Source organism: Schistocerca americana, chromosome 7 (assembly GCF_021461395.2).
Source record: "Schistocerca americana isolate TAMUIC-IGC-003095 chromosome 7, iqSchAmer2.1, whole genome shotgun sequence".
NCBI lineage: Eukaryota > Metazoa > Arthropoda > Insecta > Orthoptera > Acrididae > Schistocerca > Schistocerca americana.
In genome coordinates, this window is record NC_060125.1 from 226,320,027 (window position 1) to 226,337,330 (window position 17,304).

Below are 17,304 nucleotides of genomic sequence, written 5' to 3' on the forward strand. Positions count from 1 at the left end.
TTGTATTGTGTCGTCAATTTACAAACCCCCAGGAGCAGATTTCCAATTTTCACCTACAGACAACTACACCAATCAACAAGCTCACTTTATTGTTGGAGATTTCAATAGTCATAGCAGTGTTTGGGGTTATGCTGAGGACGACAGTAATGGTGAAGCAGTTCACACATCAGTAAACTTCCACTTCCATTGTTGCCCAATGACAGTACACGTCGATATGACTTTGCAGTCGAAATGCTATCACGTATTGAGGACGATGATGGTTATCTCAGACGAATTGCCTTTTCCGACGAAGCGACCTTTTTTGTCAGTGGAGTAGTGAATCACCATAATGTGCGTCTTTGGGGTTCACAACCCACTGGCGAGGTCATGGAGTGCACCAGAGGCAGTCCAAAAGTGAATATTTGGTGCACGCTATTGCATGATCGAATTATCGGGCCATTCTTCTTCGCTGAGGCTACCACCACATCTGCAGTGTATCTGGACATGTTGCAACTGTATGCTGTTCCTCAGCTGCTTCAGTATCACCCCGATGTCTTGTTTCAGCAAGACGGTGCACCGCCTCATTGGGGTTTGAACGTCCGTGCCTATCTCGATATGACCTTTCCTGGGTGATGAATTGGTCGTGATGGGCCAACGGTTTGGCCTCTACACTCTCCTGACATAACCCAATTAGACTTCTTTGTATGGGGTTATGTCAAGGACGAGGTCTACCGAACACGTGTACCAGATCTTGAAGTCCTGTGGCAACGGATAACGACAGTCGTTGAATCGATCCCTCCAGTGATGTTGGCTAATGTGTGGACAGAAATTGAATATCGCCTAGATGTGCTACGTGCTACAAAGGGTGCTCATGTGGAAGTTCACTGATGTGTGAAAAAAACTTTCGGTCGCAGGTTCGAATCCTGCCTCGGGCATGGATGTGTGTGATGTCCTTAGGTTAGGTAGGTTTAATTAGTTCTAAGTTCTAGGGGACTGATGACCTCAGAAGTTAAGTCCCATAGTCCTCAGAGCCATTTAAACAATTTTTTTGGAAAAAACTTCGATAGATTGTAAACAATTGGACACCAGTTTCATATTTGTATCTTACTTCTAGCCTGGGTTATCAATTTATGTAATCAGGGAAAGACTTTTCGGACACCCTGTACAATGGAACGCCTCGAAGTTTTAATAATGCTTATTTTGCTTGCATTTGTGCTACATTTCCTGACGCTCAAACACGAACGTGGCAATATACCGCGGAGATGTACAGCGCTTCTCTTTCGTCTGTTTCCCTGTTAACATTACGAAGATGAGAATGGTACATAAGTGCTGCCCAGTCGCACGCGTTAAAAATTTCTAAGAATGGGGCAGAGAGAGAGGCTGCAGCACGATGGCAGCAATCAGCAAAAACTGTATACGTTGCGTCGGGATTATAAAGGGAACATCCGCACAGCCACGGACTATTCCGTCTTACGGTCACGAGAGTCGCTCTACGACGTCATTTCTTTATAGAGGTCGAGGAATAATCTCAGCGGAGAGTGGTTTTCAAGTGTGAAAGCTGCTGTTGCAAGTTAAGGAGCCAGGACGAAAGCCGTAAATGTCTGCACTCCAGAACTTTGTAGACGGAAGAACTCAGACTCCGACGCGGAGTATTTTAGCAAACGTGAGGACCCGTGATTTATGCTACGTGGTAACTATTCAGTACGTAAAAACATTCTAACGTAGGAGAAAGATGGCAGTGTTGATATCCCGCCACTTTTCGGTGACTGTCACACACATAGTCTTCTGGCGAAGTGCGTTACGCAACTGTAAACGCCGCGGAATTCCAACACTGCCGTCCCGCTGAAACCCGAAAGCTTTTCTCAAGCAGTAAACGTCGGCAGGTTTTGCATTCAGTTTTTACACGCATACTTAGGAAGGAAATTCATGGCAAAAGATCATCTTTGAAGTATGCCGGGACACAGTTTCATCCGGAAGCGAAGCGCTCTTCTCGGAAGATGAAGCTGCGACACTTTACGAGAGCTTATGGGCTATTCTAAGTAGACATCTTCATTTTTAGCACAATTTCTCTTTGAGGCTTTAGCTCCTTTCTCGGCAGCACTGAAGACCAAGTTTTTATTTTCTTTTTAATTGCTTCCAATGCTGTTTGTGGCCTACACTCTTCAAGAGCCCTTCTTTTTAACTTTATGCAGTATTACGTTTGCTACAGTCGCGATAGTCTTTACTTCCGATGCCAGAGAGAAACGGCTTTTATTCACACTGTTCAGTTAAAACGCTTGGCTTTGCTCAAAGTTGCAATATTCTGTCTTCGTTTTCTACATCTACATCGATACTCTGAAAATCACACTTAAATGCCTGGCAGAGGGTTCATCGAACCATCTTCATAATTCTCTATTATTCCAATCTCGTATAGCGCGCGGAAACAATGAACACCTATATCTTTCCGTACAAGCTCTGATTTCCCTTATTTTATAGTGGTGATCGTTCCGCCCTATGTAGCTCGGTGTCAACAAAATATTTTCGCATTCGGAGGAGAAAGTTGGTGATTGGAATTTCGTGAGAAGATTCCGTCGCAACGAAAAACGCCTTTCTTTTAACGATTTCCAGCCCAAATCCTGTATAATTTTAGTGACACTCTCTCCCATATCCTACCTCCATGAACCATGGACCTTGCCGTTGGTGGGGAAGCTTGCGTGCCTCAGCGATACAGATGGCCGTAACGTAGGTGCAACCACAACGGAGGGGTATCTGTTGAGAGGCGATACAAACGTGTGCTTCCTCAAGAGGGGCAGCAGTTTTTTCAGTAGTTCCAGGGGCAACAGTCTGGATGGTTGACTGATCTGGCATTGCAACACTAAACAACACGGCCTTGCTGTGCTGGTACTGCGAACGGCTGAAAGCAAGGGGAAACTACAGCCGTAATTTTTCCCGAAGGCATGCAGCTCTACTGTATGGTTAAATGATGATGGTGTCCTCTTGGGTAAAATATTCCGGAGGTAAAATAGTCCCCCATTCGGATCTCCGGGCGGGGACTACTCATGAGGACGCCGTTATCAGGAGAAAAAAAACTGGCGTTCCACGGATCGGAGCGTGGAATGTCAGATCCCTTAATCGGGCAGGTAGGTTAGAAAATTTAAAAAGGGAAATGGATAGGTTGCAGTTAGATATAGTGGGAATTAGTGAAGTTCGGTGGCAGGAGGAACAAGACTTTTGGTCAGGTGAATACAGGGTTATAAATACAAAATCAAATCGGGGTAATGCGGGAGTAGGTTTAATAATGAATAAAAAATAGGAGTGCTACTACAAACAGCATAGTGAACGCATTATTGTGGCCAAGATAGACACAAAGCCCACGCCTACTACAGTAGTACAAGTTTATATGCCAACTAGCTCTGCAGATGATGAAGAAATTGATGAAATGTATGACGAGATAAAAGAAATTATTCAGGTAGTGAAGGGAGACGAAAATTTAATAGTCATGGGTGGCTGGAATTCGTCAGTAGGAAAAGGGAGAGAAGGAAACGTAGTAGGTGAATATGGATTGGGGGGAAGAAATGAAAGAGGAAGCCGCCTTGTAGAATTTTGCACAGAGCATAACTTAATCATAGCTAACACTTGGTTCAAGAATCATAAAAGAAGGTTGTATACATGGAAGAATCCTGGAGATACTAGAAGGCATCAGATAGATTATATAATGGTAAAACAGAGATTTAGGAACCAGGTTTTAAATTTTAAGACATTTCCAGGGGCAGATGTGGACTCTGAGCACAATCTATTGGTTATGAACTGTAAATTAAAACTGAAGAAACTGCAAAAAGGTGGGAATTTAAGGAGATGGTACCTGGATAAACTGAAAGAACCAGAGGTTGTGCAGAGTTTCAGGGAGAGCATAAGGGTACAATTGACAGGAATGGGGGAAAGAAATACAGTAGAAGAAGAATGGGTAGCTCTGAGGGATAAAGCAGTGAAGGCAGCAGAGGATCAAGTAGATAAAAAGACGAGGGCTAGTAGAAATCCTTGGGTAACAGAAGAAATATTGAACTTAATTGATGAAAGGAGAAAATATAAAAACGCCGTAAATGAAACAGGCAAAAGGGAATACAAACGTCTGAAAAATGAGATCGACAGGAAGTGCAAAATGGCTAAGCAGGGATGGCTAGAGGACAAATGTAAGGATGTAGAGGCTTATCTTAAGAGGGGTAAGATAGATACTGCCTACAGGAAAATTAAAGAGACCTTTGGAGAAAAGAGAACCACTTGAATGAATATCAAGAGCTCAGATGGAAACCCAGTTCTAAGCAAAGAAGGGAAAGCAGAAAGGTGAAAGGAGTATATAGAGGGTCTATACAAGGGCGATGTACTTGAGGACAATATTATGAAAATGGAAGAGGATGTAGACGAAGATGAAATGGGAGACACGATACTGCGTGAAGAGTTTGACAGAGCACTGAAAGACCTGAGTCGAAACAAGGCCCCCGGAGTAGACAACATTCCATTGGAACTAATGACGGCCTTGGGAGGGCCAATCCTGACAAAACTCTACCATCTGGTGAGCAAGATGTGTGAGACAGGCGAAATACCCTCAGACTTCAAGAAGAATCTAATAATTCCAATCCCAAAGAAAGCAGGTATTGACAGATGTGAAAATTACCGAACTATCAGTTTAATAAGTCACAGCTGCAGAATACTAACGCGAATTCTTTACAGACGAATGGAAAAACTGGTAGAAGCCGACCTCGGCGAAGATCAGTTTGTATCCCGTAGAAATGTTGGAACACGTGAGGCAATACTGACCCTATGACTTATATTAGAAGAAAGATTAAGGAAATCAAACCTACGTTTCTAGCATTTGTAGACTTAGAGAAAGCTTTTGACAATGTTGATTGGAACACTCTATTTCAAATTCAGAAGGTGGCAAGGGTAAAATACAGGGAGCGAAAGGCTATTTACAATTTGTACAGAAACCAGATGGCAGTTATAAGAGTCGAGGGGCATGAAAGGGAAGCAGTGGTTGGGAAAGGAGTGAGACAGGGTTGTAGCCTGTCCCCGATGTTATTCAATCTGTATATTGAGCAAGCAGTAAAGGAGTAGGTATTAAAATTCATGGAGAAGCAGTAAAAAGTTTGAGGTTCGCCGATGACATTGTAATTCTGTCAGAGACAGCAAAGGACTTGGAAGAGCAGTTGAACGGAATGGACAGTATCTTGAAAGGAGGATATAAGATGAACATGAACAAAAGCAAAACGACGATAATGGAATGTAGTCAAATTAAGTTGGGTGATGCTGAGGGAATTAGATTAGGAAATGAGACACTTAAAGTAGTAAAGGAGTTTTGCTATTTGGGGAGCAAAATAACTGATGATGGTCGAAGTAGAGAGGATATAAAATGTAGACTGGCAATGGCAAGGAAAGCGTTTGTGAAGAACAGAAGTTTGTTAACATCGAGTATAGATTTAAATGTCAGAAGTCTTTTCTGAAAGTATTTGTATGGAGTGTAGCCATGTATGGAAGTGAAACGTGGACGATAAATATTTTTGTAAAAATACAGTGAAATTTTTACGGTGTGTAGATACATCCTTCCTGCTTGTTTTCAAACTTAGTTCAACCTGTTCCCGTGAGTGGCGCCGTCGCAGCATGTGTTCAAGAAGGCTGCTATACTTTACGTTCGTCAGAAGAAACGTGCTGTCGTAGAATTCCTGTGCTGTGAACACGAGACAGTAGGAAACATCCACAAGAGGTTGAAAAAGGTGTATGGAGATGCTACTGTCAATCGCAGTACAGTTAGTCGGTGGGCAAGCAGGTTACGGGATGAAAGCGGGCACGGCAATATTGAGGATTGTCCTCGCAGCGGCAGGCCTCGTACTGCACGCACTCCAGACAAGGTGCAGAGAGTTAACGAATTGGTGACTGCTGACAGACGCATCACAGTGAACGAATTGTCACGCCACGTTGGGATAGGGGAAGGAACTGTTTGCAGAATACTGAAAGTGTTGGCGTTAAAAAAGGTTTGTGCCAGGTGGGTTCCCAGGATGTTGACAGTGGCTCACAAAGGAACAAGAAAAACGGCATGCAGCGAACTTTTGGAACAGTACGAGAATGGTGAAGATGAATATCTTGGAAGAATTGTAACAGGTGATGAAACATGGCTCCATCATTTTTCACCAGAGACGAAGAGGCAATCAGTGGAGTAGCATCATGCAAATTTACTCAAGAAAAAGAAATTCAAAACCACACCTTCTGCTGGAAAAGTTATGGCTACGGTTTTTTTTCCATTCCGAAGGACTCTTGCTTGTGGACATCGTGCCAAGTGGAACCACCATAAATTCTGATGCATATGTGACGACACTGAAGAAACTTCAAGCTCGACTGAGTCGTGTTCGACCACATCGGCAAAAGCAGGATGTTTTGCTGTTGCACGACACATGTCAGTCAAATAACCATGGAAGCGATCACAAAACTTGGATGGACAGCACTGAAACACCCGCCTTACAGTCCTGACCTGGCTCCATATGACTCTCTTCGTGGAACAAGGTTTGAAGATGATGACTCCATTGTGCACGCTGCCAAACAGTGCCTCCAACAGGTTGGTCCAGAATTTTACCGTGCGGGTATACAGGCGCTGGTTCCAAGATGGCGTAAGGTAGTTGAGAGGGATGGAAATTATGTAGAGAAATGAAAATATTGTTCCTATAGGATGTATCTACACACTGTAAAACTTTCAAACATGTAGAATAAGAGATGGATTTTAAAAATAATAGTGTGCATTTCTTTTGGAGTGACCCTCGTATATCAATGCTCAAAGCGTACTAGAGATACATGAATGTTTCCGACATTGAAACGTGTGCTTTCAAACACATGGGATGAGTTCACAGATATCTGAGTGGCTCGAAGACTTCTTAAATAATAGAACCCATTGTGTTGTAGTCGACGGCGAGTGTTCATCAGAGACAAGGGTATCGTCAGGAGTGCCCCAGAGAAGTGTGATAGGATCGCTGTTGTTCTCTGTATACATAAATTATTTGGCGGACAGGGTGGGCAGCAATCTGCGGTTGTTTGCCGATGAAGCCGTGGTGTACGGTAAGGTGTCGAAGTTGAGTGACTGTAGGAGAATACAAGACGACTTAGACAAAATCTCCAGTTAGTGTGATGAATGGTAGCTAGCCTTAAATTTGGAAAAATGTAAGTTGATGCGGATGAATAGGAAGAGCAAACTAGTTATGATGGGATACAGTATTACGGGTGTCGCGCCTGACACAAAAATTTGGAAATTTGTGGTAAATTCCTATGGGACCAAGCTGCTGAGGTCGTCAGTCCCTTGGCTTACACACTACTTAATCTAACTAGAATTAACTTACGCTAAGGACAACACACACACACACACACACACACACACACACACACACACACACACACACACACACACACACACACACACACGCCCGAGGGAAGAGTCGAACCTTCGATGGGGGGAGCCATGCGAACCGTGGCAAGGCGCCTTCGATCGCGTTTGACGCAGTCAATTCGTTTAAATATTAGGGCGTAACGTTGCAAAGCGATATTCGATGGAGCAAGAATGTGAGAACTGTGGTAGGGAAGGCGAATGGTCGACTTAGGTTTACTGGGAGAGGTTTAGCAAAGAGTAAAGAACCGCATATAGGACGCTGGTGCGACCAATTCTTGAACACTGCTCGAGCGTTTGGGACCCGTACCAGGTTGGACTGAAGAAATACATCGAAGCAGTTCAAAAGCGGGTTGCTAGATTTATTACCTGTAGGTTCGAGCAACACGTAAGTGTCACCGAGATGCTTCGGGAACTCAAATGGGAATCCCGGGAGGGAAGGCGACGTTCTTTTCCAGAAATATACTATTGAGAAAATTTATAGAACCGGAATTTGAAGCTGACTGCCGAACGATTCTACTGCCACCAGCATGTTGTTGTTGTGGTCCTCAGTCCTGAGACTGGTTTGATGCAGCTCTCCATGCTACTCTATCCTGTGCAAGCTTCTTCATCTCCCAGTACCTACTGCAACCTACAACCTTCTGAATCTGCTTGGTGTATTCATCTCTTGGTCTCCCTCTAGATTTTTACCCTCCACGCTGTCCTCCAATGCTAAACTGGTGATCCCTTGATGCCTCAGAACATGTCCTACCAACTGGTCCCTTCTTCCTGTCAAGTTGTGCCACAAATTCCTCTTCTCCCCAATCCTATTCAATACCTCCTCATTAGTTGTGTGATCTACCCATCTAATCTTCAGCATCCTTCTGTAGCACCACATTTCGAAAGCTTCTATTCTCTTCTTGTCCAAACTATTTATCGTCCATGTTTCACTTCCATACGTGGCTACACTCCATACAAATACTTTCAGAAACGACTTCCTGACACTTAAATCTATACTCGATGTTAACAAATTTCTCTTCTTCAGAAACGCTTTCCTTGCCATTGCCAGTCTACATTTTATATCCTCTCTACTTCGACCATCATCAGTTATTTTGCTCCCCAAATCACAAAACTCCTTTACTACTTTAAGTGTCTCATTTCCTAATCTAATACCCATAATTCTCATCATGCCCGGCAGCCAACAGTGCAATTTAAATGTCGTAAAGCAAAACGTTCAGAAGTTATGAGGATTTTATTTCACATACCGTAGTTCAGTAATTGTTACCCTGTATAATTAAGGCGAGGACGACCAATGAGGCCCCTCTAGTGTGTGTGTGTGTGTGTGTGTGTGTGTGTGTGTGTGTGTGTATGTATGTATGTTGGTCCCTTAGGAGTACACACACATTTGAGCGACTAATGATACCTTCAGCACAGATGCCTGTATTGCAGCAACATTACTGCAATATTGCCGGCAATACTGTTGCTGCTACACACTGCCGTAAAATGTGCCCGATATAAATGCACCTTTCGACCTCTAAAAGTGAAGCAGACGAGTCCGAGTACGTAATTTCCGGCCGCTTTGTCGCTAGTCCGCGAGCCGGCGCTACACAGTAGTGGCAACACCGTCGTGGAGACACCTTACAGGGAAACCAGATAAAAAGACGGTGAAGTCATCCTGAAAGTGGCTGACGCATCGTTCCGGGCGGCCGCTGCGGCTACAGCTGCGATTGTCCGCCGGCGACGCCGGAACCTATTGGCGCTCTTGTGTAAGCGCGGCTTACCGTCCTCTGGAGCAGCGGGGTGGGCCGCTGGACCTGTGTCAGCGAGATCAAAGGCGCCACCGGCTCAAAGAACAAGGCGGCGCTCCAACAATAAAACATTCCGGTTACTGTGGGAATCTGGTCTGGCCGAGTGAAGGTGTGCCGCTTCCTGTGTCGTCTGGACTTCAACCGCCAGAGGAAGCCCAACACAGGACATGTTTCAAGACACCAGAGAATAATATCGATAATACTACAAAAAGCTGTGGAGAACGAAAATTGGAAGTGAAGACCGAGACTCGAAAGTACGACTTGTGTTCAAGAAATAACGTGAATTTGCTTTTGAAAGATTTTTGCCTACGCCAGTGTTACTTTACTGGCAAGGGGCTTATCGACCATACGCCTGCTCTATGAGCCTCTTCCACTTCTGCCTGTCCAATGTACTATTTGTCCAGTTGCTGTTGCTGTTCATCCTAGTTGTGTCCTCCCGAATGTTATCCCGCCATCTGATTCTGGGTCTCCCTCTTCCTCTCGTTCCATCTATTGTTCTGCTGAATGCCATTCTAGATAGTCTATTCTCTGTCATTCTTGCTGTATGGCCTGCCCAATTCAACCTTCTCCTATTGAGCGCTTCGACGATCTTACGGTGTTTCTACAACCCTCTTAATTCTTCATTTCTTCTTATTCTCCATTCCATGTTATTTTCGTGCCGGCCGCGGTGGTCTAGCGGTTCTAGGCGCGCAGTCCGGAACCGCGCGACTGCTACGGTCGCAGGTTCGAATCCTGCCTCGGGCATGGATGTGTGTGGTGTCCTTAGGTTAATTAGGTTTAAGTAGTTCTAAGTTCTAGGGGACTGATGACCACAGTAGTTAAGTCCCATAGTGCTCAGAGCCATTTGAACCATTTTTGTTATTTTCGTCGTATACAGGTCCAAAAATTTTCCTTAGTACTTTTCTTTCGAATATTAACAGTTTTTCTTCATCTTTCTTTCTAAGAGGAAGTCCTTGTTCTTAGCTGATTTTCCTTCCATCGATTGGGCTTAGCGTGTAGTCGCTTTTAACTCATTTTTCCCCTTGGTCTTCCAAGGTTCTGACAGGGGCGCGTATGACTTTAAGTTGTTTTTTACGCCCTATCTACTATCCAAAGTGACCCTGATTTCTACAAGATGTGTTTCATACAAGACGGAGCTCGACACCATCGAAGAAGGAGTGTGTTTGGTGTCCTGGAGGAGCACTTTTTGGGACCTCATTCTGGCTCTGGAGTACCCAGGAGGCTATATTAAAGACAGGGTGTTATCCCCTTTAAATAATCCTCATTAGACATTACGCTTTTCTAGTCCCCGAAACACTTCTGTAACTCGATCGTCGGGACAGCTTTTAGCTCTCTCAGCGATGAGTTTTTGATCTTCTTAACTTTTGAAAAATGACGGTCCATTATTTCTTAGAACAAAAATGTTATTTCATGCCGTGTCTGTCGAATATGGTAGCTGAAGCATCATTACAGTATTATTTTTGGGACAAAAATCATCGAATAAGGAACAAAGTGTGAGCAGGTTCATTATTGTGGTTGAAAAATCATGAATTGTTTCGGCAGAAATACGTAATTATTCATGCAGACGGCGTGGAATGTCTACTCCTTACTGAACGTTCCATTTTATGTTAACTCATGGTGCACTATACCACAAAAATCGAATAAAATAACATGCATAACTTTTACATTTAACAGCACTTAGCCGGCCGCTGTGGTCGAGCGGTTCTAGGCGCTTCAGTCCGGAACCACCCTGCTGCTACGGTCGCAGGTTCGAATCCTGCCTCGGGCATGGATGTGTGTGATGTCCTTAGGTTAGTTAGGTTTAAGTAGTTGTAAGTCTAGGGGAGTGATGACCTCAGATGTTAAGTCCCATAGTGCTCAGAGCCATTTGAACCATTTTGAACTCTCATTCGAGGTGATCGACAGATAACAAAGAACTCGCTGCACAACAGGACATCTCTGTTGGTAACAAAATCAATTACCTACAACTGTCCTTGAGATGTTTGTTTATTGTGTAGCTACCAGTTTCGGGGCTTCAGTGCACTATCTTCAGGCCTTAGCTGAAGCTGAAGGGGTTATCACGATCCATATACGATGCATCAGTGGCCAATATAACCGGTTTACACAGATTACCTGTAACTGTGATGTCGCCTCTCCAACCATCAACTGGTAACACGGTTGACAACTGAGCCATCAGACCTCTTAAATCGTCTGAGGGTTTCTCACAAACAGTATCTCTTTTTACATTATAATTAGCTAATAAATAAGAATTTTAATCTGACAAATAGTATTAACATGATATTAGTGTCTGTAGCGACAATGTGAGTAAATAATACAAATGGCTCTGAGCACTATGCGACTTAACTTCTGAGGTCATCAGTCGCCTAGAACTTAGAACTAATTAAACCTAACTAACCTAAGGACATCACACACATCCATGCCCGAGGCAGGATTCGAACCTGCGACCGTAGCGGTCGCTCGGCTCCAGACTGCAGCGCCCAGAACCGCACGGCCACTCCGGCCGGCCGTAAATAATACAGACTATGAACTAATAAAGTTAATGCTGGCAGTATTTCTACTTCTGCTGCTGCTGCCACTAATGATGACTGTGGTCGTGGTGATGATGATGATAACCGTAATGATAGTGGCAGATATAAAAAGAATTTATAAGTGTACAAAAACGATGTTTTCTGATATAGTGAGTTATGGGGAAAAGAAATGTAAGGAGACTACACGAGCTAAGAATGCTGGGAAGTGAGGAAGAACTGGTTGGAAAGAATCGGTAATTATTAATTCCGTGCTATTAATAATGTACAGAAAAAATTATTTGGTTATAAATAGCTGTCTGACTAAATATATGAAACTTGTACTGTTTCGTTAGTCAACAATTAGTTAATCTTCAATCTAATCATCACAAGAACAAGGAATAACCATAATTTTTGTAATGTTAAAAAATTATATTTAATTACAATTTATTTCCTTCAACAATATAACCACATGTGCACCCAAATCATAATACAAAACACGTCAAATTACAATCCCGACTCCTTACATGCATTTCTTTCAAATTCCAACCATCCCCCACTTCCTCTGTACTCTATAGTTGAGCTTCCCTGTCCGCTTCGTGAGGACAAGAAGCCAATCGTATTCAGTTTATTGTCCGGTACTACCCTCCACCGACGAAAGCGGAATCCATCCTCGCGACGTCCAAATGTCTTAATCCGTTCGAAGTGGCTTGTGGAATATACACAGGTGCAGGCAATTTGGTCTGTGTGTAGTAGTAATCGATCTAATGTTTAGTTTGAGTTACTGCTCAACCGCAGAAATCATGTTTTGTCATCTTTGCCTCAGCTCCCTAGTTGGTAATACATGAGTACGCTGAGAGTTTTGAGATCCGCAGGATGGCTCGTTCTCCTCTGTTGTGTTGCGTCTTTGCGATTGAGAGTGGTATTGTGTACTGTAGTGTGTGTATTGAACAGGGGACGTAGAAACGACGGAGAGGCTTCGTCCCGCCGTGGCCCTTGCGGTTCACAACCCCACAACAGGCCACAGCAGTCCACTCACCCCACCGCCGTCCCACGCCGAACCCAGGGTTCAGCCCCCAGTGGACCCCTCCCCCCCCCCCCCCCTTTCCCGTCCCCGGGAACGTCTCATACCAGACGGGTGTAAACCCAAATGTTTGCTTGGTAGAATATTTATGGTGTATAGACAGTGTTTGCGTAGAAATCGCCAACATAGGGCAACTGAGGCAGAATAAGGGGAACCAGCCCGCATTCGCCGAGGCAGATGGAAAACCGCCATAAAAACCATCCACAGGCTGGCCGGCTCACCGGACCTCGAAATTATTCCGCGCGGCTAGCGGGGCGGGCGAGGGTGGTATTAGTTCGTTCCAAGTGGTAGGTGATTTCCACGTATATCAATATTTTCGGCCGATGTTGGAACGTAGTAGGGAGGAAAAGTCTGTGATGGCGACTGATTGATGTGTTCTTTCTTCTGTTAACGCGGCGCAGCGAGGACGCGTCGGGCGGCGGCGGAACGGGAAGCCTGTTCCTCGTAAACTCCAGGTTCACCATTTGCAACACGGAGCTGCCGGCTTACAAGTGTGTCCACCTGTAAGTACAGCACGCCGGGTCCCTAGGCAGCCTAAAACCCGTTCTCCGCTAGGACTCGGGCGCAAGTTTGCATGACCGCTTAAGAAGCGCCGGCCTTGTAGGGCGTTTCGTAAACGCGCATACCCGCGAATGCCTGCAGTAGCTAGGCCTTGCATTCCGCTAGGGAAGGACGTACAGACCGCTGCTTGCTACCTTACGCTGCTCGGAATATTTCCGGCGCTTTGGAGGGCTTACTACTGTACTTCCCAGCGCATCGCGGCTCGGCAAGCCTCTTAGAGAGCTACAAGTAGTACCGTAGAGGCGCAACCATTGTCTGCCGTGTCTTTAATTTTTCCATTTATAATTTGTACCCATATAGCTTACTTCCGGCAGGTGAGACAGTATGACAACTCCACAGATCGAGAACTGAACGCTCCTGGGTGTAAATGGCAATACCCCGAATTTCCGACAAATTAGCTTTGCGATATTCGATACTGAAGATAAATCACATGAGAGTGATCGAGCTATCAGATATTCGAAATGTCAAAAAGAGTGATTACCCAAACTTGTTCTGTGTGAGATCTGTCATTGTTGATGTACACAATAGTTTTGTCAAGAAATTTGTTTAATTTTTATAAAAAAAAAAATACACCGATGGAGAAAATCGTAACACCAAAAAATAATCTAGAGTAATGAAATTTAGGGAATATATTTGTGTAGGTAAGATATTTAAGTGATTAACATTGCAAGATCATTGGTTAATGTAAGCGCGAAATAAGCCATTGCAAATTTGTAGTTGTGGGACATTAATAATCGCTGTAACCATCAGAATGTTGAAAGCGAGCATCCAGACGCACATGCATTATGTTGGACGGGTACCGGATGTAAGTTTAGGAGATGGATTTCCATGCCTGTTGCATTTGACCAGTCAATAAAAGGACGGTTAATGCTGTTTGTGGATAAAGCTGGATTTATCGTCCGATAATGTCCGTTATGTGCTCGATTAGAGACAGATCTGGTGATCGAGCAGACCAAGGTAACATGTCGACTCACTATAGGACATGTTGGATTACAACAGCGGCGGGGACTGATGACCTCAGATGTTAAGTCCCATAGTGCTCAAAGCCATTTGAACAACAGCGGCATGTAGACGAGCGTTATCCCATTGAAAAACGCCCCCTGCCATGCTGTTCATCAAAGGCAGTACAGTGCGGTTCTGGGCGCTACAGTCTGGAACCGGGCGACCGCTACGGTCGCAGGTTCGAATCCTGCCTCGGGCATGGATGTGTGTGAAGTCCTTAGTTAGGTTTAATTAGTTCTAAGTCCTAGGCGACTGATGACCTCAGCAGTTAAGTCGCATAGTGCTCAGAGCCAAAGCCAGTACAACAGGTTGTATCACCAGATTGACGTACAGTTTTGCTTTCTGGGTGCGTGGGATAGTGACGAGAATTCTCCTGCTGTCATACGAAATCACACCCCAGATCATAAGTTCAGGTGTAGGTCCAGTATATCTAGCACGTAGACAGGTTGGGTGCAAGTCCTCAACTGGCCTCCTCCTGACCAACACACGGTCATTAATGGCACCGGGGAAGAGCCAGCTATCATCACAAAACAAACTAGACCTCCACCAGTCCCTCCCGTGAGCTCTCGCTTGACCACTCAAGTCGCAAATGGCGGTGGTTTGGGGTCAGTGGAATGAAGTAACCGATTTGTAACAGTTGTATGATTATATGATAGCCGAACAAACACTGGTAGCAGTTACGTCTGTAAAATATCTGGGAGTATGGGTGCGGAACGATTTGAAGTGGAATGATCATATAAAATTAATTGTTGGTAAGGCGGGTGCCCGGTTGAGATTCATTGGGAGAGTCCTTAGAAAATATAGTCCATCAACAAAGGAGGTGGCTTACAAAACACTCGTTCGACCTATACTTGAGTATTGTTCATCAGTGTGCGAACCGTACCAGGTGAGGTTAACGGAGGAGGTAGAGAAGATCCAAAGAAGGGCGGCGCGTTTCGTCACAGGGTTATTTGGTAAGCGTGATAGCGTTACGGAGATGTTTAGCAAACTCAAGTGGCAGACTCTGCAAGAGAGGTGCTCTGCATCGCGGTATAGCTTGCTGTCCAGGTGTCGAGAGAGTGTGTTTCTGGATGAGGTATCGAATATACAGGGTGTTACAAAAAGTTACGGCCAAACTTTCAGGAAACATTCCTCACACACAAAGAAAGAAAACATGTTATGTGGACATGTGTCCGGAAACGCTTACTTTCCATGTTAGAGCTCATTTTATTATTTCTCTTCAAATCACATTAATCATGGAATGGAAACACACTGCAACAGAACGTACCAGCGTGACTTAAAACACTTTGTTACAGGAAATGTTCAAAATGTCCTCCGTTAGCGAGGATACATGCATCCACCCTCCGTCGCATGGAATCCCTGATGCGCTGATGCAGCCCTGGAGAATGGCATATTGTATCACAGCCGTCCACAATACGAGCACGAAGAGTCTCTACATTTGGTACCGGGGTTGCGTAGACAAGAGCTTTCAAATGCCCCCGTAAATGAAAGTCAAGAGGGTTGAGGTCAGGAGACCGTGGCGGCCATGGAATTGGTCCGCCTCTACCAATCCGTCGGTCATCGAATCTGTTGTTGAGAAGCGTACGAACACTTGGACTGAAATGTGCAGGAGCTCCATCGTGCATGAACTACATGTTGTGTCGTACTTGTAAAGGCACATATTCTAGCAGCACAAGTAGAGTATCCCGTATGAAATCATGATAACGTGCTTCATTGAGCGTAGGTGGAAGAACATGGGGCCCAATCAAGACATCACCAACAATGCCTGCCCAAACGCTCACAGAAAATCTGTGTTGATGACGTGATTGCACAATTGCGTACGGATTCTCGTCAGCCCCCACATGTTGATTGCGAAAATTTACATTTGATCACGTTGTACAGTACATACTGACGAAACGAAAATGAGCTCTAACATGGAAATTAAGCGTTTCCGGGCTCATGTCCACATAACATCTTTTCTTTATTTGTGTGTGAGGAATGTTTCCTGAAAGTTTGGCCGTACCTTTTTGTAACACTCTGTATTGCTTCCCCCTACTTATACCTCCCGAGGAGATCACGAATGTAAAATTAGAGAGATTCGAGCGCGCACGGAGACTTTCCGGCAGTCGTTCTTCCCGCGAACCATACGCGGCTGGAACAGGAAAGGGAGGTAATGATAGTGGCACGTAAAGTGTCCTCCGCCACACGCCGTTGGGTGGCTTGTGGAGTGTAAATGTAGATGTTCCACTGCTCCTGCTCAAATTGCTGCTGCAGAAGAGAATCACCAACAGCTGTGGAGCATGAAGCATTCTCAGTCGAATACGGCACCTCTGGTGTGCGTAGACAAATCAGTGTGGCCGTCGCATTCGTCTGTGTGACACCTGTTATTTTGTTTCGACGGAAAAATGATAAGTGTAATAGTAGAGCAATGAATTGTGTTGAGGTTACTCATGAAACTAAGTAAAACTGCTACGGAAACCTATCTGTTACTATAAGAACTGTATGGTGAAGATTGTTTATAACGTACGCGAGTTTTCGAGTGCTTCAAGCGTTTTCAAGATGGCCGAGATGTTAGAAACGACTTACGTCCGAGACGCACCCCAACGTCATCTACTTTTTTAAATATTTTTGTCCGTTTGTAATCAGATGCGATATGACCGTCGGTTGAGTATTCGTTCGATTGTTGAAACGGTTTTAATTGACAACGAACGTCCAAGGCAAATTCTATGCAACCAATAGAAATAAGAAAAGTGCTTACGAAACCGGTGCATAAAATTCTCACGATCGAATATAAAGAAGCTTGTGAAAATTTTTGTACTGACACTTCGAATACCACTGAAAATGGTTCTAATTTCTTGGAAAGAGTGATAACATGTGACCAACCTTAGTTATCACTTTTGAACCAGAAACTAAGCGACAGTCCAAGCACTGGAAGGGTCCAGTTTTACCGGGAGAGAAAAAAGCTCGTATGAGCAAATCAAGATTCAAAGCTATGATGATGATGATTAT

General features: G+C 44.4%; 1 protein-coding gene across 2 annotated transcripts in view; it reads left to right on the forward strand.

Moving 5' to 3' along the window:
• LOC124622144 (protein goliath) overlaps positions 1-17,304 on the forward strand; it is a 639,805-nt gene that overhangs the window by 558,885 nt on the left and 63,616 nt on the right. The window contains exon 4 of one of the 2 annotated variants that reach the window (XM_047147776.1): positions 13,155-13,256. The exons of the other annotated variant lie outside the window; for it this stretch is intronic. Coding sequence (XP_047003732.1) covers positions 13,155-13,256 — 102 coding nt within the window. The remainder of the gene's footprint in view (positions 1-13,154; positions 13,257-17,304) is intronic. 2 annotated transcript variants of the gene reach the window in all.